Source organism: Rhinatrema bivittatum, chromosome 1 (genome assembly GCF_901001135.1).
Source record: "Rhinatrema bivittatum chromosome 1, aRhiBiv1.1, whole genome shotgun sequence".
NCBI classification, from domain to species: Eukaryota; Metazoa; Chordata; class Amphibia; order Gymnophiona; family Rhinatrematidae; genus Rhinatrema; species Rhinatrema bivittatum.
The window spans coordinates 226,599,620-226,623,609 of NC_042615.1; the positions used below are offsets into that span (position 1 = coordinate 226,599,620).

A 23,990-nucleotide genomic window follows, 5' to 3' on the forward strand; every position below is an offset into this window, starting at 1 on the left:
ATGTATATTCGACCATTGTAACAGAAAAATAGTAGAATTAGCAAAAGTCTGAAACTTATGTCAATTTAACCATTTTTCTGCATGCATTCTGCCTTACATAATTCCAATTGTATTAGTTAAACAATGAGGAAGGCTATGTTCTAGAAATATTGAAGATGCACCAAACTGAAATAGAGGAAGAAATCTAGCAATACCAGACTGACCAGGAAGGGAAAAATTAGTTAAAAAATGCAAGGCCAAGAAATGCAGAAAAGTTCTTTAAAGAGATACATCCTTTTTTGCATGTCTCTGAGACTTGGCTTTTTGAAAAATCCTAGTAAATTACTGTATTATTGAAAATAGAATGTTAGGATCAATTTTTATGATAACCCTGCTTCTGAGGTTATCAGATAGCGACCTAACAGATTATATGCTATCAGATTTTATAATTTAATTCTTTCATATGTGCTATGCTTAATATGTAGAATCTTCTATGGCACTAAATATATTTGCATTTATATTTAAGGATAATCTGAAAAAAAAATGGAAAATTATGGGCGGTGCACAAGATACAATATTTCCAATGGGCCTCTGTCAAATATTGCTCAGAGAATAATGTCAGCAATGCAGACTATTCCTTTACAGGGAGACCAGAATAATAGACCAAGTGAGTAATTTTACAACATTTACTTAACTTTAAGTCAAGTAATAGTAGGTTCATGTGTAATATATATTTCTTCATGAACAAGTAAGATGAAATACAGCCACACAATTGGGTGATATCATCTGACGGCGCCATGACGGATATGCTTTTTAAAAGCTCAGAATAAACTTCTAAGCACGAGTAAGAGTATCCATACCACAGCACCAGATGCCAATCTCCTCAGTTATTTTTCTTCCTCTCAGCACATATGGGTATTTTTATTGCTCTCTCTCTTACTGGCCTCCTTGTTTTTTTGTTATTCATGCTTGTTTTTACTTTTCTGTAGTTACATGTTTTCAAAATGAACTTTTTCATTGACTCCTAAAAAAAAAGGAAATTGTCAGGGCGGTGGCCCTTCAAATTACGTGACATGTGTGGTCACAAAAAGGTGACGGCAGATCTACGTAAACTATGAGAAAGATATTTGGGAACATCTCATGTGGAGGAGAAAAAGTGGTAAATACACGTACCACAAAATGCAGTCAAATAAGTCCGAGCAGTGTAGTGCATAAATTTACCTATTTTCAGATAATTAATCATTTATTCAGAAGATGTTCATTAAAATTTCAAACAAGAGATGACGTCCCCCCTCTCAGCCCAGTCCCTGTTCTACATTGGGAGGGACAGCAGTCTAAAAGACAAATGTAGAGGTATTTGTGTACAGAAGGAACTCAGATAAATCCATCAGCATGGGGCAAAGCAAACGAGAATGTAAACATAGCTTACCAACACAATGAAATTCACATAGGTCAAACTACCAGCATGGGCACAGCTAACATGAGGCTTTAATTCATAATACAGAAAGGCGCCAAAAAGTCACATAGAAAAGTATCCAACCAGAAGACATGTAAAGATGTAAAATAAGGACTACAGAATCAAACTCAGGTATATTGTTACGCGTGCCACCTGCGGCACTGCCCCCTCACCTCTCTTCAGTAACTCTAGCGCTTGGTCCCTCGTCTCTGGTGGCAGTAGGCTGCCGGCTCCGTCCTCGGTCCACCCCTAGTGCCTCCGGCTCAGCTACATCCCCCGGTGTCTCCAGTCCAGCTACCACCTCTATTGCTCCACGCTGGGCCTCTCCGCATGGCCCGTGGAGAGACGTTGCTGTTCGGCGCTGTGCCCCTTCCTAGGCGCGCGCGCATCACTGAACCTTAAGTAGGGCCCACAGTGGGAACCGAGCTGCGACCCCAGATGATGACGTCAGAGGAGCACTGGTACTTAAGCCCAGGCTCCACTCCCTAGCTTTGCCTTTGCAACAGGTCTCGCTGGTCAAGTACTCGTTACCTCCTGAGAGATTCATCTTGTTCCTGTTCCTTGCTGATCCTGGTTCCTGATTCCTACGTTCCTGCTCTTCACCCTTCCTCGGATTGCCTACACGGACTTTGACTCTGCTTTGCCTGACCACGTCGTTGACTCTCTCCAAGCCCGGACCTCTGCTTTGCCTGAGTACATCGTTGACTCTTTCCAAGCCCTGACCTCTGCATTGCCTAACTACTCCATTGCCTCCCTCCAGACCTCTGCATCGCCTGACTACTCCGTTACCTCTCTCCAGACCCAGACCTCTGCATCGCCTGACTACTCCATTGCCTCTCTTCAGCCCAGACCTCTGCATTGCCTGACTACACTTGACTATCTCAGTGATCAGATTTCAGCCTTGCTTGCCACTGCTTCTAGATTGCCGCCAGCCCTGACTCAAGCTTGTTCTACAACACCTCTTCAGCCTACGTCCTGGACTTGGCCTATTCAGGCTTCGGCCTGCTTTTGCTCGGGCGCCCCCTGTCTGACTTTGTTCATTTGGCGTCTGGGTCTCCGGGACACTACCTCCTCCAGTACTAGACTGTGTCATCTCTCTCCTGCTGTCTCTGGGCTGACCTCGATCTCTCCATCGACGACGACATACGGAGGCCCACCTATGTCCAGTCGGCCCCGGCACCCAAAGGCTCAACCCGCGAGGAACGAGGGCTGGTATTGGTGAAGCGCTAGCTGGCCTGCATCCATTAGCCCACTCCGCCTGCTGACGGTGGGGACCCGTAGGTCCCTACCTACGGGTTGCGTCAACCCCACTTTGGCCCAAGGGTCCTCCTCCGGCGCAACATATATAACTAATCTTTATATAAAAAATTCAAAATAGAGAAGAAATTTAAAGAAAGCAGAAAAGGAGTTTAAACAAAGGAGATATATAAACAAATTGAGAGAGTATCTAAACACTCTGATTTAAAAGAATAATAGGGAAACTGTTGCAGTCTGGGAAGCTGCAGTCTGGAAGTGGACCCTTGGGCCGATCTACCCCAAGGATAGGGTAGGCCAGGAGGCGGAGCCACAGGCCGTGGTATTCACCCGGGAACCAGGAACCCCCCAGGAGGAGCCCGTAGAGTCCTGGAACCTTGGGACTTAGGAGGACAGTCTGAGTCTCTATAGATGGAGAAGGCCTGGGCAGAAGTTATGATAAGAAAGTCCAATAGGAACACTATAGTCTATAGAGTGGCTGGGTCGGACGCGTACTGGAGCAGGCTGTAAGCAGGAGCAAAGTCAGTAACAAGCCGTGAACTGGAGCAGGCTGTAGCAGAGCAAGTTGTGGGCTAGAGCAAGTTGTGAGCAGGAACGGAGTCTGTAGCGTGCTGTGAACCGGAGCAAGCTATGTGAGCAGGAACGGAGTCTGTAGCGTGCTGTGAACTGGAACAAGCTGTGAGCAGGAACGGAGTCTGTAGCATGCTGTGAACTGGAGCAAGCTGTGAACAGGAACGGAGTCTGTAGCGTGCTGTGAACTGGAACAGACGGTGAGCAGGAACGTGGACGGATCCAGGTCAAAGGCTGGCGGCAGGCAGAAGCGGGGTCAGGCACAGGCTGAGGTCGGAGGCTGGCGGCGAGCAGAAGCAGAGTCAGGAACAGGCTGAAGTCAAAGGCAGGCGGCAGGCAAAAGCGGAGTCAGGAACAGGCTGAAGTCAAAGGCAGGCGGCAGGCAAAAGCGGAGTCAGGAACAAGCAGAAGTCAAGTCAGGAACGTGGAACAATCGTAGCGCAACTCAGAACTACTAACCAGTAGTGAACCTCGTTGCAAAGCAATGAGACGGTATCCGAACGCCGGTTAAATCAGGCTTGGGGCGTGGCGTCGTTAGTCCAGGCGGGGCCAGACTTCCGGTGGCTGTGCGCCCATAGTGCGCGTCCCAACAGGAAGATGGGCTGGCAATGGCGGACGCCCCGAGAGACCGGCAGAGCCGCCGGGGCGGCGTTTCCACCACTGAAGGTAAGCACAGGGCAGAGCAGATAGAGGGGAAGCGGTGGAGACCGCAACAGAAACTGACATAAAAAAAAGCATTAATGAAAACTGTGATTTTGGGAGCCGAATATCTAAAATGGAAAACAGAACAAAACTGCATAGCGACCACAGAGCTTTAAATCTTGTAAGTCACATGTAAACATTTAAAAAATGTTTGGCGATCAGATACTGTCAGTACAAGCTTAAGGGTGGATTTTCAAAGGCCTGCATGTGTAAAAAGCAGGGTTTACGTGATTGACCGGGCCTTGCACACACCCCACGCATTTTAAAACAGGCCCGGCCCTGGCTACACGCTTAAATCCCACTATATGCATACGTGCCGGGCCTCTCTAAGGGCGCGGGGGGGGGGGGGGTGTTCCGGGACAGCACCATTGTGCGCCTTTCCCGGGGAACCGCACGCCAGCAGCTGGCTGGCAAGCGTAACTTACTTCTGCTAATCAGAGCAGGTAAGTTACAAAACAAAAAAAAGCATTAGTAAGGCTACATTTAGGGGTCAGGGTACAGATAGGAAAGGGAAGAAGGTTAGGCAGGGGGGTAGGGAAGTGGGGGAGGCCTGATTGAGTTGCTGCACATATCAATGGAAAATTTGGCCTCCCAGTGCGCACTGCCCGCACATATACATGCGGCGCGCATATATTCATGGCCATCTGATTTTATAACATGCATGTGCTGGCAGTGCCTAATGGCGCTGCCCGGCTCGCCCACTCCCTGCTCAGACCCCACCCATACCCCACCCCTTTTTCTAACACCCTTTCTTTGGTGCGTTCCGGGAGATATGCACATGGGCCATGGGCATTTGATGATCCGTGTGGCGTGCATGTGGCCCAGCCACGTGCATATCTCCCAAATTTCACATGCACAGGTCTTTTAAATTAGCTTTTTACTGCATAAGGAAAGATTAAAGAATTAATGTGCCAAAAGAAGCTGCTATGGCGCACAGGGAGTTGGAACCATCTGCTTCAAGCTCATTGGTACCGAGATAGATGGCTCAGAAATTCACAGGGTGGAGAGCTGTGGCACAGAAGTTCATGGCACTCAGTACATCGTGCCAATCCACAGTGAGAGCCCAGTAGTGCTGAAGGGACCAATGTTCCGATGTCTTCGCAAATATTGGTACCAGAGTCAGAAGTGTAATCTGAAATGTTCTCACCAAATGTGTCAAGCTGTGCATTTATGCAGAAAATGTGGCATGAATTTATTTTCAAGTATTTGCTGGAGTACAAAGCACCTCCTAAAGAAATTATTCCAATTTTGGAAAAGCTAGGTTAGCAAATAGATTTTTCACAGAAGAGGGAAAAATCAAAAAGAGTATCTTCTATCCATGTTTATGACTCCAACACAGACTCAATAGGTCATTCCTCATATATGTCTATTTCTGGCCAGCCTGACTTGACAGGTCTAGCTCCAGATCCATATTCTGAAAATCTAGTAAATAGCAAGCCATCAGAAGATATGTCATATCCAGCATATATTTATAACAATCTGAGTGAGAGATTGTATGGGGAACAAAAATGTTCAACTGCCACATGATTCAGTAATGACAGTCAGCTGCTAAAAAACACAGATATACTAATATTTCACCAGGTAAGGCGTGTAGACTCCTAGATAGCATAGGGAAAAAAGTATAGGATGCCCACCCTGCCACCCCAACCTGCGAGATTCTACTAGACACCCTTAAAGCCCTAGGTTTCAATCAAATCATCACCGAACCCACACACAAAGCGGGCCACACACTCGACCTAATCTTTGTGAATTCTAAAATAACCATTGCCACCCCCCCTGTAGTCACCCCAGTACCATGGTCCGACCACTTCCTCATTAATGCCACCCTTGAAACCAAATCCCCCACACCTTCCACACAAAATCAAAGTAAAACCATCTCCTTCCGTAAACACTGTAGTACAGAAGAGCTCATCCTAGCTTTCGACAAAATAACCAACAACCTTGATCTCACCGATCCAGACACTGCACTTCACTCCTGGAACAATCTCACAACGGCCGTAGCCAACGAACTATGCCCCATCATCCACAAAGAAATACCCCTTGCACAATGTGAGAAAAGAAAACCATGGTTCTCCACCAAGTTAAAAACAATGAAACAAGATCTAAGAGCTAAAGAACGCGCCTGGCGCAAACAACCATCCGCTACACTTAAAGCTACCTACAACAACACCTTGCACACATACCGCCATGCGATTACCCAAGCTAAGCGTGATTTCCATGCAGCAAAGATCCATGACTACCAATTTAATGCAAACACCTTATTCACCTATGTCGCAGAACTCACCAACCATAATACACCTACTCTCAACGAAACCTCCAACAAAAGATGCGAAGAACTAGCGCTCTACTTCAAAAACAAAATCGACAATATTCTACTTCGCTTCCCTGCTAACACCACCCCTCTCGCCCTCATCCCCAATGACAAAAAGATCACCCTTAAAGCATTTGACCTCACCACCAACATAGAAGTAGAAGCTATCCTAAAAAAAATGAAACCCACCACACACTCCTCAGACACCATTCCCTCAAAAACCCTCCTCTCTATTACCCCCGCCATCACCAAACCTATTAAGGACCTTATCAACTGCTCTATTACCGCAGGCAGTGTCCCAGACCCTCTCAAACTGGCCATAGTCAAACCCCTCCTAAAGAAACCCACCCTCGACCCCACAGACCCTGCCAATTACCGTCCGATTTCCAACCTTCCTTTCTTATCCAAAGTCTTAGAGAGGGTTATTAACAAACAACTGACGGACTTTTTAGAAGACCACAATGTCCTCCACACTCGACAGTTCGGTTTCCGTAAAGCCCGAAGCACCGAAACCTTACTACTGGCCATGACAGACACCATACTTAAAGGTATGGACCATGGAAACTCATACCTACTCGCCCTACTAGACATCTCCGCTGCCTACGATACAGTCAACCATCAAATACTAATGACCCGCCTAGCAGAAATAGGTATCACCGGCACAGCCCTCTCATGGCTCTCCTCCTACCTCACACACAGAGAATACCTAGTAAAAATCGACAAGCACGAATCCTCACGCATTCCTATCACGCAAGGTGTACCCCAAGGCTCATTCCTATCCTCCACCCTCTTTAATATTTATCTCCTACCTCTATGCCTCCTCCTCTCCAACCTAGGCCTGAATTTCTTCCTATATGCAGATGACGTGCAGATTCTCATCCCGTTTCAAGGGTCCATAAGCGAACCTTTGCAACGATGGGAATCTTGCCTCACCACCATAAGTGCCTTGCTATCCGAGCTCCATCTAGCTCTAAGCACTTCAAAAACAGAATTACTCATCATCTCTAATCAGCCTGAACGCTTCACTCTCCCCATGCGACAGAACACTCCCCAAATTACTACCACAGCCCTCTCTCAGACCCAGTTCATAAGAGACCTGGGCGTCTTTATAGATCAACACCTAAGTTTTTAACCACACATCAAGGCTCTCCTAAAGGGAGGTTTCTATAAACTTAACATCCTAAAAAAACTCAAACCCCTCCTCCACACCCACGATTTCCGCACAGTCGTTCAGGCCACCATGCTCACGAAACTAGACTATTGTAACTCCCTGCTACTAGGACTCCCTGCCTCTACATCAAACCCCTTCAGATTCTACAAAATTCCATGGCTAGAATCATAACCGGGACGCGTAAAAGGGACCACATCACCCCCATACTAAAGGACCTACATTGGTTGCCCATCTCCTTCCGCTCACAATACAAAACCCTCACCATCCTTCACAACTCCCTACATAAACACAATCACACCTGGCTCGATGAAATGCCTCGTTACAGCTCTTCCGACCGCCCCACAAGAACAACCCATACAGGCACCCTCCACACCCCATCCCTCAAAACAGCTCATTCAGCCCACACCAGAGGGAGAGCCTTCTCCGTCGCTGGCCCCACCCTCTGGAACTCCCTCCCCACCCTCCTACGCCAGGAAACATCCTTTCACAATTTCAAGAAAGGAGTCAAGACATGGCTCTTCCGACAGGCCTACCCCGACACAAACCAAACGTAATATCTCCCCCTCAGCTCCCCCCTGCTCGACCTTACACCCCCCTGCTCCCCCCCCCCTCTCAGTTCCTCCTGGCTCGACCATCCCCTCTCACCCTCCTTTTCGCCTGTCTTATCCCTCTCTCCTCCTTCCCCCCAGCCACCCCTTTCGATTCCTCGTCACCCGGCCGCCACCCTATCCCTTAGTATTCCCCCTCCCCCACCACTTCCCCTTCATACCCTTTGAAGAAACTATTTCCCAGTGTTTCGACCGCCTTTGTCGACCTTTTCGACTCTTCTATAATTCTACTCAATTAAATGATACCTATACATAAGTCAGCTGTACATAGTCTCCCTCTATCCTACTGTATTTTTCTCCCTTTTTACTTCCTTTTAACTATGCTTTTCTCCCTTTCCCCTCCTCAACACCCCTTTCCCACACCCCCCCAACCCTTTACCCATCCTCCCTCCCCTCACCCTCCCCCTAGCCTACCCTACCCCTAACCTACCCTCCCCCTCTCCCTCCCCCTTTTTCCCCTTTAAACCTCTGCTCCCTTGGATCATTTCTGTACTGTTTTATTTTGTTCACATTGTTTTTGTTCTTGTTTTTAGTTTAATTAGTAATTTCTATTACATTGTTATAATGTTATATTGTTATATTGTTTTACTGTATCTCCCACCTGAGTTCTGTGTAAACTGGCATGATGTGCTTCACGAATGTCGGTAAATAAAAGTTAATAAATAAATAAAATAAATAAATAAATAAATGCTACAGAGCAGAACTTTAGCATATTTTCAAATGATGCATTATCTTGATTTTGTAAAAGATAAAGAATGAAACAGCCCCATTACCCACTGATCTCCAAACAAAATTTCAAATTCACCTCTCAGAGGCAGATGAGTGTTCAAAACATTTGATCAAATCAATCTATGACAACTTCAACACTTTATCTAGGACATCAGTTGTAGCTATAGCAGCTTGAAGATTAACTTGGCTAAAAGCTTCAGGATTGAGAGATGTACAAGATGAACTGTCACATGCTTTTTACTCAGACGATAAGTGATGTGGAGGTAAGGTTAAGGAGACAGTAAATAATATCATAGATTAGTGTACCACATTACAGACACTGACATCAGCAAGATCAGATAACGTTCCTGGATGGAATAAATGATAGCATTATGGAGCAATTGGTTCAGGAACTGACGAGAGAGGGAGCAATTTTAGATCTAATTCTCAGTGGAGCACAGGACTTGGTGAGAGAGGTAACGGTGGTGGGGCCGCTTGGCAATAGTGATCATAATATGATCAAATTTGATTTAATGACTGGAAAAGGAACAGTGTGCAAATCCAAGGCTCTCGTGCTAAACTTTCAAAAGGGAAACTTTGATAAAATGAGAAAAATTGTTAGAAAAAAACTGAAAGGAGCAGCTACAAAAGTAAAAAATGTCCAAGAGGCGTGGTCATTGTTAAAAAATACCATTCTAGAAGCACAGTCCAGATGTATTCCACACATTAAGAAAGGTGGAAAGAAGGCAAAACAATTACCGGCATGGTTAAAAGGGGAGGTGAAAGAAGTATTTTAGCCAAAAGATCTTCATTCAAAAATTGGAAGAAGGATCCAACAGAAGAAAATAGGATAAAGCATAAACATTGGCAAGTTAAATGTAAGACATTGATAAGACAGGCTAAGAGAGAATTTGAAAAGAAGTTGGCTGTAGAGGCAAAAACTCACAGTAAAAACTTTTTTTAAATATATCCGAAGCAGAAAGCCTGTGAGGGAGTCAGTTGGACCGTTAGATGATCGAGGGGTTAAAGGGGCACTTAGAGAAGATAAGGCCATTGCGGAAAGATTAAATGATTTCTTTGCTTCGGTGTTTACTGAAGAGGATGTTGGGGAGGTACCCGTAATGGAGAAGGTTTTCATGGGTAATGATTCAGATGGACTGAATCAAATCACGGTGAACCTAGAAGATGTGGTAGGCCTGATTGACAAACTGAAGAGTAGTAAATCACCTGGACCGGATGGTATACACCCCAGAGTTCTGAAGGAACTAAAAAATGAAATTTCAGACCTATTAGTAAAAATTTGTAACTTATCATTAAAATCATCCATTGTACCTGAAGACTGGAGGATAGCAAATGTAACCCCAATATTTAAAAAGGGCTCCAGGGGCGATCCGGGAAACTACAGACCGGTTAGCCTGACTTCAGTGCCAGGAAAAATAGTGGAAAGTGTTCTAAACATAAAAATCACAGAACATATAGAAAGACATGGTTTAATGGAACAAAGTCAGCATGGCTTTACCCAGGGCAAGTCTTGCCTCACAAATCTGCTTCACTTTTTTGAAGGAGTTAATAAACATGTGGATAAAGGTGAACCGGTAGATATAGTATACTTGGATTTTCAGAAGGCGTTTGACAAAGTTCCTCATGAGAGGCTTCTAGGAAAAGTAAAAAGTCATGGGATAGGTGGCGATGTCCTTTCGTGGATTGCAAACTGGCTAAAAGACAGGAAACAGAGAGTAGGATTAAATGGGCAATTTTCTCAGTGGAAGGGAGTGGACAGTGGAGTGCCTCAGGGATCTGTATTGGGACCCTTACTTTTCAATATATTTATAAATGATCTGGAAAGAAATACGACAAGTGAGATAATCAAATTTCAGATGACACAAAATTGTTCAGAGTAGTTAAATCACAAGCAGATTGTGATAAATTGCAGGAAGACCTTGTGAGACTGGAAAATTGGGCATCCAAATGGCAGATGAAATTTAATGTGGATAAGTGCAAGGTGATGCATATAGGGAAAAATAACCCATGCTATAATTACACAATGTTGGGTTCCATATTAGGTGCTACAACCCAAGAAAGAGATCTAGGTGTCATAGTGGATAACACATTGAAATCGTCGGTACAGTGTGCTGCGGCAGTCAAAAAAGCAAACAGAATGTTGGGAATTATTAGAAAGGGAATGGTGAATAAAATGGAAAATGTCATAATGCCTCTGTATCGCTCCATGGTGAGACCGCACCTTGAATACTGTGTACAATTCTGGTCGCCGCATCTCAAAAAAGATATAATTGCGATGGAGAAGGTACAGAGAAGGGCTACCAAAATGATAAGGGGAATGGAACAACTCCCCTATGAGGAAAGACTAAAGAGGTTAGGACTTTTCAGCTTGGAGAAGAGACGACTGAGGGGGGATATGATAGAGGTGTTTAAAATCATGAGAGGTCTAGAACGGGTAGATGTGAATCGGTTATTTACTCTTTCGGATAGTAGAAAGACTAGGGGGCACTCCATGAAGTTAGCATGGGGCACATTTAAAACTAATCGGAGAAAGTTATTTTTTACTCAACGCACAATTAAACTCTGGAATTTGTTGCCAGAGGATGTGGTTAGTGCAGTTAGTATAGCTGTGTTTAAAAAAGGATTGGATAAGTTCTTGGAGGAGAAGTCCATTACCTGCTATTAAGTTCACTTAGAGAATAGCCACTACCATTAGCAATGGTTACATGGAATAGACTTAGTTTTTGGGTACTTGCCAGGTTCTTATGGCCTGGATTGGCCACTGTTGGAAACAGGATGCTGGGCTTGATGGACCCTTGGTCTGACCCAGTATGGCATTTTCTTATGTTCTTATGTTCTTAAACCTGCTCAACCCTGTATTCTTTGCTTCGGCAACAGGTCTCCTGGGAGATCAGCCCTCAGTGCATGTTGCTTTTCCTTGCATTGTTTATCCTTGTTCCTGGTTCCTGTGTTTCTGCTTCCTTCTGTGTTCCTCTAGTTTGGTCTGTGTTCCCTACCCGGTCCAGTTCCTCTGTGTTGTGATCAGTCTCTATCCTTGTCCTTGTCTTGTTCTGTCTCATCAGGCTTGACTTCCTGGTATTGACTTCGGCTTGTTTTCTAACACTTCTGATTGCCTCTTGGACCCAATTCTCTGTTTTGGACCTGACCTTTGTTTCTCTGCTGCCTGCCCTGATCTCTGGCCTGCTTCCTGCATCGTTGTTTCTCTGCTGCCTGCCCTAACCTTCGCCTGGACTTGAATTCACACACTTGCTATTGCCCCCAGGACCCTATCAAACCTGCTGGCCATTAGAACCCAAGAGTTAAATCTGCGGGGAGGACTGTTGGTAGAGGTAAAGTTCCTGTCAGTCCTACTCGGATTACATCTGCCAGCTGTTGTTGTGGGCCGTATGGACTTGTTTGTCTGGTGGTGCCAACCACACCACAGCACAAGGGTCCACTTTTACAACACCTGTAACAAGTACATTGTGAATATTTGTGTCTTTTTGTGTGTGTTAGTTTATTGATGTCATGGTAACTCGATGATATGTAGTTTCTCATATTTGTCAACCATTTAAAACAGCTGATCAGTTTCACATTAAGAGGGCACTTTTCAAACAGCCACATAGGCTAAAACATGCAGGTATTATTTATTTATTTATTTATTTTTATTTAGTCAATTTGATAATACCCCTTGCCCTAAAGCCCAGGGTGAGTTACAATCGTACACCTGCCTAATAGGAAGATATGTACCAAATCAACTTTTGAAAGAGGAAAAGGTAGTTCAACATTGTAAATACAATGAATATTTGCCAGCGTTTTCAAAGCAAATTTATATACTTTAGAAAATTGAAATTCTGCCCCAGGTCTGCTTTCTGGAATGCCTATTTAGCATGTGAGTAAAAGATTGCATGAAATCATGTTCTGTGATTACTTTTATATGCATATCCAGTAGGGCTATTTTTAAAGAGCCACTTATGAACATAAACAATTTTTTATGAATATAAGGCCTTTGAAAATTACCTCCTTAAAAGTAAGAATTTTAGTAACAGGATTGTCATAGTAATATTCACTTTTATATTTTTGTTTCAGACAGAATGATGAGAATGCCAAATTCAGATATTTTCGGAATAAACAAAATGCAATTCTTTTCCATGAATGTTTTGGGAATCATGTCAGAAGCAAAGAGTGGCATTGTCCCTGCTGCCAATGACACTTCTACTGCAATAACTCTTCCAAATATGTCTCTTTCACCAGTATCTGATTCTTTAGCAAAGGTAATTTAATTCTAGTTGTTTCGTTTATGAAATATGACTTTGGTGTTTCTGTCATATATATTGATACAGGAAGATAGTTGTATCTTTTCTGTACCTCTCTCATATGCCTTGTTTGTCGTTGTTTTTATATACATGTTTACTGTTCCCCGCCATGAACTTTGGAGCCGTGCTGTTGGGGCTATACATTTTTTAAATAATTTTTAAAATAAATAAACAGCACAAACAATAAGAGCAAATAGCACACCAGATACAAATGAAGATCAAATCATAGCCTGCTTCTCTATTGAAGTTTTTAAGTGTTTCTATGATTGCTGCTGATAAACTGCTTCACCAGCTGAGTACTTTTGACAGTTTTGCCTTTTGAAATATGTAACTGCTAAATGTTGCCTATAGTTGCCCCCTTGAGGCAGGGTTTCCGCAAAACATGGCTTGTGTTGAGGCCGGGAACTTTTTCCCCTTTATTACCATCTGGCAAGCTCTGCTGATATAAACATTAACCATGAAGATGAAGATTCAGTGCAGGCATATAAATAAAAATTCTCCTTTGATTCTACTACAGTTTGGTGGACAATATTTCATATTTGCTATAACTCTACTTTAATTTTCTTTTAATAAATAAGCCATACCCCATGCAGTTGGGCCATATTTGCCTACCTTCTGAGGAGAAACAGCACCGCAGACAGATGGGCCTATGCCTTTATTGTGCAGGTCGCGGACACCTTGTTGCCACCTGCCCCGAGAAATAGGGAAACTTCCATGCTTAGGGTTAACTGGGGAGGGAACCCTAGGCCCTACTCCCCGAAACATCATTACTGTCTCCATATCTGTGGGTCAAAGCCACTTCTTCTCTGAAGCTTTCCTGGACTTTGGCACAGGGGGAAACTTCATTGACCAAACCATAGTTCTGCACCATGCCATACCCACCGTACCTCTGAGTCAAACGCTCACCATCTTCTGTCTACGGAAACCCCTTCTCGGGGCAGCTCACAGAGAGTACAGTTCCTCTGACCCTCTATACGGGTCTTCTGCACTCTGAGATGATCATCTTCTATGTTATTCCTCAGGCAGACAACCCTATAATTCTGGGATTTCCTTGGCTTCAAAAGCACCAGCCCACTATCAACTGTTCTTCTCTGGAATTGACCTGGTGGGGTCTGGCTTATTCTTCTATTTGCCTTGCCTCTGTCACTCCTCCAGTTCATCTGACCATTGCAGTCACTCAGCCAGGACTGCCTCCTCAATATGCAGAATATCAAGATGTATTTTCCAAGCAGAAGGCTGAAACATTACCTCCTAACCATTCCTATAATTGTGGGATTGAACTCATCTCTGGCAAGAATGGTCTTGGAGCCTGAGACCAAGGTCATGATTGACTATATCCAAAAAAATCTTGCTAGAGGCTTCATACGTCCTTTTCTCCCACTGGAGTGGGTTTTTTCTTCGTGGCAAAAAAAGACAGAACCCTCCAGCCCTGTATAGACTACAGAGACCTTAATGCTATTATAAAAAAGGATCGCTATTCTCTACTGCTGATATACGAGCTGTTTGATTGACTGCAAGAAGCCAAGGTCTTCACAAAACTGGATTTCAGAGGAGCATACAATCTCATCCATATTAAGCAAGGAGATGAGTGAAAGACCGGTTTTAATACTAGAGATGGGCACTATGGGGACTTAATAATGCCCTTCAGATGGTGCAATGGCCCAGCAGTCTTCCAAAAAATGGGGAGTAACATCTTTTGAGACCTGTTATACTCCTCCATTGTAGTCTATTTGGACAACATCCTTATCTTTTCCAAGTCCCTGACTGCTCATAGATCCCATGTGAAATAAATACTCCAGGGTCTACGTGAACACCATCTCTACACCAAGTTGGAAAAATGTCTTTTCAAGCAAGAATAACTACCCTTCCTGGGATATATCATCTCCAGTACTGCCTACACATAGACCCTGCAAAACAGAAGGCCCTCCTAGAATGGCTCCAGCCCATTGGTCTCCGAGCGCTGCAAAGATTTTTGGCTTTGCCAGTTACTATCAGCAATTCATCCATGAATACTCCACCCTCACAACACCACTCACTGCCCTAACATGAAAAGACGCGGACACCAGAAACTCAACTTCAGAAGCAGTTGAAGCATTCCAGATGCTTAAACAAGCTTTCACCCAAGGGCCATGTCTATGACATCTGTCCCCTCTCGTTCTTTTGTGCTCGAGGAAGATGTCTCTTCCCTTGGGGTTGGGGCTGTTCTCAGTCAAAATTGCACAGAAGGAATGCTTCTCCCATGTTCATTTTCTCCAGGAAGTTCTCCCCAGCAGAAAAGAATTACGCAATCAAAGACAGAGAACTCCTAGTGGTTAAGCTGGCTCTTGAGCAGTGGAGGCACCTCCTAGAAGGGGCCCAACACAAGATCATCATCTGCACAGATCATAAAACCTTAGAGTACCTTCTGCAGATCCAGCGACTTAATCCCAGGCAAGCTCGCTGGTCTCTTTTCTTTTCCCGATTTGATTTTGAAATCTGCTATCGACCAGCAGAAAATCTGCATACAGATGCGCTGTCTCAATCCTTAAGAACATAAGAACATAAGAAAATGCCATACTGGGTCAGACCAAGGGTCCATCAAGCCCAGCATCCTGTTTCCAACAGTGGCCAATCCAGGCCATAAGAACCTGGCAAGTACCCAAAAACTAAGTCTATTCCATGTTACCATTGCTAATGGCAGTGGCTATTCTCTAAGGGGTAGATTTTTTAAAAAAGCGTGATCGCGTACCCTTGTTGGCGCACCAGGCGCCAACAAAAGTAAGCTGGATTTTATAAGATACGCGCGTATCTTATAAAATCCTGGATCGGCGCGCACAAGGCTGCTGATTTTGGGCAGCCGGCGCGCGCCGAGCCGCGCAGCCTGCCTCCGTTCCCTCCGAGGCCGCTCCGAAATCGGAGCGGCCTCGGAGGGAACCTTCTTTCACCCTCCCCTCACCTTCCCCTCCCCCACCCAACCCACCCCCCCCCCCCCCGGCCCCATCCAAACCCCCCCCTACCTTTATCCATGGATTTACGCCTCCCGGAGGGAGACATAAATCCACGCGCCCCAGCGGGCTCCTGGCGCGCCAAGACCCGACCCGATCCTAACCGAAGATACAATAGAGTCCCCACGACATATCATCACCCTGCAAGGATTATCCTTGCCTCAGTCACTTCTGTCCTTGCAGGGAAAATGGACGCCTCCAAGAGGCTGTGGGAAAAAGTGTTGAAGTGGGCGCAAGACTCTCACATGGCAGGATACCTTGGAGTGGCCTGACACTCAACCTCCTTCAGCGCCACTATTGGTAGCCACACTTCAAGAAAGATGTAAAGGACAATGTGAGTTCCTGTCCAACCTGCATGCAGAATAAAACTGATTGTGCCTGACCCTGGGGATTGTTACTACTGTTGCCAGCCCCCAGGGGAACCCTGGACCCACATATCCACAGACTTGTTTGTGGACCTTCCTTTCTCATAGGGCTCCACTGTGATATGGGTCATAGTGGATAGATTGTCAAAAATGGTTCACTTTGTTCCTCTCGCTGGGCTACCCTCGGCTCCTGAACTGGTTGCCTCTTCATCAGACATGTTTTTCAATTGCATGGCCTACCATCCCATATTCTGTCTGACAGAGGTATTACATTTGCAGCCTGCTATTGGAAGACTCTCTGCCGAAAATTTGGCATCTTTCTGGAATTCACTACTGCTTACTATCCCCAGGACAATGGGCAGACTGAAAGGATCAACCAGGTCCTCAAGGCTTTCCTCAGGTTGTATGTCAACAGAAGATAAGATGATTGGGCCTTCCTACTGTCCCATCACATTTTCCCCTAACAACCATGTAAGCAGTGCCACTGGCTCCTCTCCATTTCAGACTGTGTATGGAAAACACCGACGGGTACCGCTCCCGCTACCTCTCACCATGGATTGCCCAGCAGCCTGCCTCACAGCCAAGGAGCTCCACAATCTCTGGACTCAGACCACCCAACTAATATTATGGGCAGTTTCCCGAGACAAGACATACAAAGACATAGAGACATAGAAACCATAGAAAAATAGAAAGTGATGACAGAAAAGGACCTTACGGCCCATCCAGTCTGCCCAGCAAGCTCTCATAGTTATCAGTTTCCCATACCTTTCAGTTACTCAGACCGCCAAGGGCAGTGTTCTTTTTGGTTACAGTTTGAGACCAGTTTCCCTCCTCCTCCGCTGTTGAATCAGAGAGCAATGTGCAATGTTGGAGTTGCATCAGAAGTGTAGTATCAGACTTTTGATTAAGGGTCGTAACTGCCACATCAAGCAAGTTACCCCCACTAAGCAAGTTACCCCCATGCTCATGTGTTTTTCCAGACTGTACAGTTCAATGCTTTTGTTGGTTGTTGTTGTCTGAATCCAATTCCTCCTTTCCTCTTTTCCCCCTGTCGTTGAAGGAGCGAGCAATGATGGAGTGCATCACATTTTGAAGTCTATTTGCCACAGATAGTATCTGCCACACCAGTAAGTTACCCCCATAAGATGACTTATTTGTTAAGGGTAGTATTCGCCACACCACAAGATACCCTCATGCCTTACTTCATTCCTCTCCCCCTTGCCTTTAGATATCCACAGTGTTTATCCCATGTCCTTTTGAAATATTGCACCATTTTTGCCTTCACGACCTCCTCTGGCAGGGCATTCCAGGTGTCCACCAACCTCTCCTTGAAGAAATATTTCTTGACACTGCTTCGGAATCATCCTCCCTGGAGTTTCATTTCATGACCCCTGGTTCTATTGGATTCATTCCAGTGGAAAAGGTTTGTTGTTGATCATGCATCATTAAAACTTTTCAGATATCTGAAGGTCTGTATCATATCTCCTCTGCTCCTCTTCTCCTCCAGGGTATACATATTTAGGTCTTTCAACCTCTCCTCTTAAGTCATTTGATGAAGACCTCTCACCATTTGTGTCACTCTTCTCTGGCCCGCCTCCAACCTGTCTCTGTCCCTTTTGAGATATGGTCTCCAGAATTGAACACAGTACTCCAGGTGAGGCCTCACCAAGGAATGACAAGGGGATTATGTCTTCCTTTTTTTCACTAGATATTCCTCTCTCTATGCAGTCCAGCATTCTTCTAGCTTTAGCTATCGTCTTATCACATTGCTTTGCCATCTTTAGATCACTAGACACCATCACCCCAAGGTCTCTCTCCTGTTCTGTGCACAGCAGCGCTTCATCCCCTATTGCATACAGTTCCTTCGGATTACGACGTCCCAGATAAATGACTCTGCACTTCTTGGCATTAAATCCCAGTGCATATCTTCAACCACTCTTCAAGCTTCCTTAAATCATGTTTCATTCTCTCCACTCCTTCCGGCGTGTCAACTCTGTTGCAGGTCTTAGTATCATCCGCAAATAGACAAACTTTACCTTCTATCCCTTCCACAATATTGCTCACAAAGACGTTGAACAGAACCGGTCCCAACATGATCCCTGCAGCACTCCACTTAATACCATTCTCTCTTCAGAGTAGGTAACATTTACCATCACACTCTGACTTCTATCCATCAACCAGTTTGTAATCCATGCCACCACCTTAGCATTCACTCCCAAGCTTCTCATTTTGTTCACGAATCTTTTATGTGGGACCGTATCAAAGGCTTTACTAAAATCCAAGTAAATCACATCAAGCGTGCTTCCCTGATCCAATTCTCTAGTCACCCATTGAGGAAATCAATCAGATTCGACAACAGGACCTATCCCTGGTGAATCCATGCTGATGCGAATCAAGCAAGCCACCATATTGTAGGTAGTTTACTATCCATTCTTTCAGCAGAGTCTCCATTAATTTTCCCACCACTGAGACGAGGCTAACTGGCCTGTAATTTCCAGCCTCTTCTTGGCTCCCACTCTTGTGAAATGGGATCACCACCGCTCTTCTCAAGTCACTCGGCACCACTTCTGTTTCCAGGGATCTATTGAACAGATCACTCAACGGACCCCCCCAGCACATCTCTGAGCTCCCTAAGTATCCTCGGATGAATCTCATCAGGCCCCATGGCTTTCAGTTTTCCTACCTGTTTCCATACCTTCTCTTCCATAAACAGGGTTTCTTCAAATCATCCCCATTGACAGCCTTATTAACCAGTGACGATCCTTCCTCAGGGTCTTCCTTAGTGAACACTGAACAGAAGTATTTGTTTAATATTTCTGCCTTTTCTTGGTCTCTTTCCACACATTGATCCTTTTCACCTTTCAGTTTCACTCTGCAACTTTGGACCTTTCTCCTTTCTCTGATGTATCTGAAAAAAGTTTTGTCACATCTCTTTACCTCTTTGGCAATTCTTTCTTCTGCCAGACATTTTGCTTTCCTGATTACTTTCTTCATCTCTCTCAGTTTAACCAGATATTCTTCCCTATGTTCCTCTTTATGGGATCCTTTATATTTCTCGAATGCTGTTCTTTTTATTTTTATATTATCAGCCACCTCCTTTGAGAACCAGATTGGTTTCCTATTTCTCTTGCTTTTGTTTATTTTTCTAACGTAAAGATTAGTTGCCTTTGTGATCGCTCCTTTTAGTTTGGCCCACAGTTGTTCCACCTCTCCCATTTTCTCCAGTCTTCAAGTTCCATCTCCAGGAATTTTCCCATTTCAGCAAAGTCCGTATTTTTGAAGTTTAAAACACCAAACGTCGACCAGCACCACAGTTCAAAGGGGGGCAATCTGGTATGGCTGAACACCCAGCATCTCTGTCTCTGGGTACCCTCACTTTGACTAGCTTTACGATTCATTGAATCCGATCCCATCCAATGGCAAGTGGGTCCTGTTACTTACCAGTTGAAGCTTCCCAATACACTAAGGATTCATAACATATTCTACGTCTCTTTACTGAAACCATTGATCCTTTCCTGGCCCTTCAGAAAGACTCCCACACCCTCGGATGTGACAGTGGAAGAAGACACACAATTTAAAGTAGAAGAGATCTTGGATTCTCACAGGAGGCGGAACAAACTAGAGTATCACATCACCTGGAAGCACTTTAGCCAAGAGGAAAACATTGAGATCCCACCACTAATTTCCAAACACCACGTCTAATAAACAACTTCCACAGGTAATTTCCCTCCAAACCCAAGTTTTTTATATTATCAGCCACCTCCTTTGAGAACCAGATTGGTTTCCTATTTCTCTTGCTTTTGTTTATTTTTCTAACGTAAAGATTAGTTGCCTTTGTGATCACTCCTTTTAGTTTCGCCCACAGTTGTTCCACCTCTCCCATTTTGGAACCTTGAGGAGGGGCCTTAGGAGGCTCGCTACTGTTACGTTTTCTGGCTCACTCAGCTGACACCGCCAGACCAGCCTGGCACTGGCACTCTGCATGGCCAAGTTCACTGCCACTCCACATGGCTAGGAAACCCACCACCCTCTGTGTTGGGACTGCCTCCTAGGTGCATACACATGGTACACACTGACACATAAAGGCCCTTCAGCGGGAGCTCAGTCCACTCATGCTCTCTGCTGAGATCACACGGCCTGGTACTTAAACCCTGACTGTGCAACCCTAAGATGCCTCAGCAAAGGATCGTCTATCTTTGGATAGTGTGAGTTGCTGCTTCAGCGTCTTCCAGCCTTGCCTTCAGCCTGCCCATCCTTACCTTTGTCTCTTCAGCTTGCCCAGACTTGCCTTCGTCCCTTTAGCCTGCCCAGCCTTGCCTTGATCTCTTCAGCTTGTCCAGCCTTGCCTTTGTCCCTCCGGTTTTACCCTGTCCTTGAACAGCTTGCAGGTAATTGACCTTAGCCTGGACTCTCGATACTGCTACCTGCTGCCTGCCACAGACCATAGCCTGGTCTCTCAACATTCACCTGGCCCCGTATCTTCTCTATCAGCTTCACAGAGATTGCCACCTAAGACTTGCTGGCCCCCAAAAAAACAAAGGCTCAACCCAAGGGGAAATGGATTGGTACAGGCGAAGCTCCAGCTCAGCCTCTGCACCATCTGTTATGCCAGTTGGCAGAGAGGTCCTATATGGCTTACCCTGTAGGTTGTGCCAACCTCACCCCAACACAAGGGCCCACAATCCTAACACAACACAACTGTGAAACTAAGAAGAGACAAGGCAAAAAGATACTGATAGCTCCTTTTTGGAGGTGGCAAATGCGGTTCCCATGGCTTCAATGGTTAGCAGTACACCTAAACATCTTCCAGGATTTCAAATGTTAATGACTCAGAGCAATGACTCTCTCCTCCATCCCGATCTACAGACTCTGGCTCTTGCAGAATGGATATTGAAAGCTGAGTAATACAGAATTTACCATGCCCTTCAAAAGTAAGAGAAGTGCTACTAGCAATACGGAAAACATCCACTAGAAGATCATATAAGTTTAAATGGAAGAAGTTCTCCACTGGGTGTACAAACAATAATATTGATCTCTTTGATTGTTCTATTTCAGAGGTACTTTAATACTTTCTTAGCCTTTCAGAACCTCAACTGAAATTGAATTCTATAAGAGTTCATTTAAATGCTACTGCAGCATAGCATAACCAGTTAGAAGGCAGTTTTGCAACATCCCATAGTAGCAAGGTTCATCAAAGGACTCCTTTGGTTACACTCTCCAGTTAAGGAACCTCCAATTAGTGGGAGTTTAATATAGTACTTAATGCTTTAATGAACTCTCACTTTAATCCTATGGCTATGGTGTGTCTCAGATTTCTATCTTGGAAGATTTTGTCCTTTAGATCTAGTTATGATTAGCTCTGATATCAACTGAGGAGGCTCACGAGGGAATGTCCATGTGGGAATTCCCACACATGCTCGCTCAGTAGAGCTCAAAGCTCTACTAGCTAGAAGAGACAAATCTGTTAGGTGTGGCTGTATGACATCATCCACATGACATGGCTAATTCATCCTGTTATCTATGGAAAAAATATTTATGGTAAGCCTACTTGCTGCCACATGCAGGAGCTGGGAGCTCTGGACTCTTGCTGATACCACTGCCTCCAAAGGAGCCTACACAGAGACAGAGCCATTGAAGGAGAGACTGAGGCAGTGTTCTACTGAACTAGGAACCATCACTGGAGGAAAGATTTGGGATTAGGGAGTATGATAGATCAGCTAGTTTGGGAGGACGGAGGGAGATAAGGGGAGGGTGATGCTGAGAGTGGGTAGAAAGAGTTAGATGCTGGGCAATGTGGGAAGAGCATGGCAGGGGGAGGGAGAGATGCTGGGCAATTGGTAAGGAAAGAGGCTCTGTACCAAAGAGCTTACAATGTAAGAAGCTAGGCAGAGAGTGAAACGGGAGAGAGACTTAATAATGACTATCCTTTTGATAGTGCCACTGGAATTCATTACCAAACAAACTGAGAAATTTAAAAGATCCTATGTTTAAAAAAAAAAGCTTTAAAAACCTTTTTATTTAAACTTGCTTTTAATGACTAATCTCATGTCTAATATTTTTTGACTATTTGTCACCATCTAAAACCTTGATCTCGCAGATGCTGAGGCAGCCACCACTTCTTGGTTCAAGATAACCAATAAAGTAGCCAATCTTACCTGTCCTACAATTACTAAAGTAATACACCCAAACCCTGACAACAGAAAACCCTGGTTCACACCGCAATTGAAATCCCTAAAACAAGTTCTAAGAAGCAAAGAACACAGATGGCGAAAAAACCCGTCCTCAGAGACGCAGGCCGCCTACAAAGATACCATGCACCGTTACAGGAATACGATCCTCCGTACTAAGAGAGATGTCTTCGCCCAAAAGATCCACCACTTCATCTTTGACTCCAAAGCCCTATTCTCGTACGTCTCATCCCTTACAAAAACTGCCCCACCAACTATTCCCGATGACCAAACTGAAACCAAAGCTACAGAACTAGCTGCTTACTTCGATAAAAAAAATCTCCAACCTGGTAGCGCCGCTTATTGCTAACAATAACCATTCACATCTCCCTTATAACACCACTATTCAGCAAAACTCCAGATCTGAATCGTTCGAGCCAACTTTTTCTCTGGAGATTGAAATCTTGCTCAAGAAGCTCAAGCCATCCTCTCATCCTTCGGACCCAATACCATCAAATCTCCTCATCTCCATTCCAAAAATCGTTGCAAAGCCTATTTCAGAAATCATTAATTGTTCTCTGGCTCAAGGGCAAGTACCAGACGCCCTCAAGATCGCGATACTCAAACCACTGCTAAAAAAACCAAACTTGTCTCCAGCAGATCCCGCCAACTTCCGTCCGATAGCTAACCTACCATTTATTGCGAAACTTCTAGAAAAAATCGTCAACAAGCAACTCTCTGAATATCTGGAATTGCACAAAATTCTAGCCCCAGCACAGTTCGGATTCCGAAAATCACCAAATACAGAATCACTATTAATCTCACTCTCAGACTCTATCATCCTCAGCCTAGAAAAAAAACAACCATACCTCCTTGCTCTTCTTGATCTTTCTGCGGCATTCAACACAGTGAACCACGCAATACTATTAGACCGCCTCACGGACATTGGTATCATTGGGACGGCACACAGCTGGTTCAAATCTTTCCTTAGTAACAGAAGCTTTAAAGTCAAAGTTAACAACAAAGAATCCCACCCCGTCAGCTCCTCCTTGGGAGTCCCTCAAGGTTCATCCCTCTCTTCAACCCTCTTCAACATTTACCTTCTTCCGCTCTGCCAGCTTCTAACAAATCTAACACCCAAATATAAGCTGACGACGTGCAGGTACTAATCCCTATCAAGGAATCCCTCTCCAAAACCCTTAGCTTCTGGAACACTTGCCTTCAATCAATCAACCACCTCCTCACTAGCCTTAACCTTGTCCTTAACACCAATAAGATGGAGATCCTTATCATATCACATGACGACAAGTATGGACTAAACAAAACACCAATCTCTTCTCAAATCAATTTATCTCCGCATGTCAGAGATCTTGGTGTTAATCTTGACAATCAATTTAAC

General features: G+C 44.7%; 1 protein-coding gene across 1 annotated transcript in view; it reads left to right on the forward strand.

Moving 5' to 3' along the window:
• Positions 1 to 514: 514 nt before the first annotated feature.
• POLN (DNA polymerase nu) overlaps positions 515 to 23,990 on the forward strand; it is a 419,903-nt gene continuing 396,427 nt past the window's right edge. The window contains exons 1-2 of the mRNA XM_029592374.1: positions 515 to 646; positions 12,849 to 13,033. Of these exons, the coding sequence (XP_029448234.1) occupies positions 523 to 646; positions 12,849 to 13,033 (309 nt within the window). The 5' untranslated portion in view covers positions 515 to 522. The remainder of the gene's footprint in view (positions 647 to 12,848; positions 13,034 to 23,990) is intronic.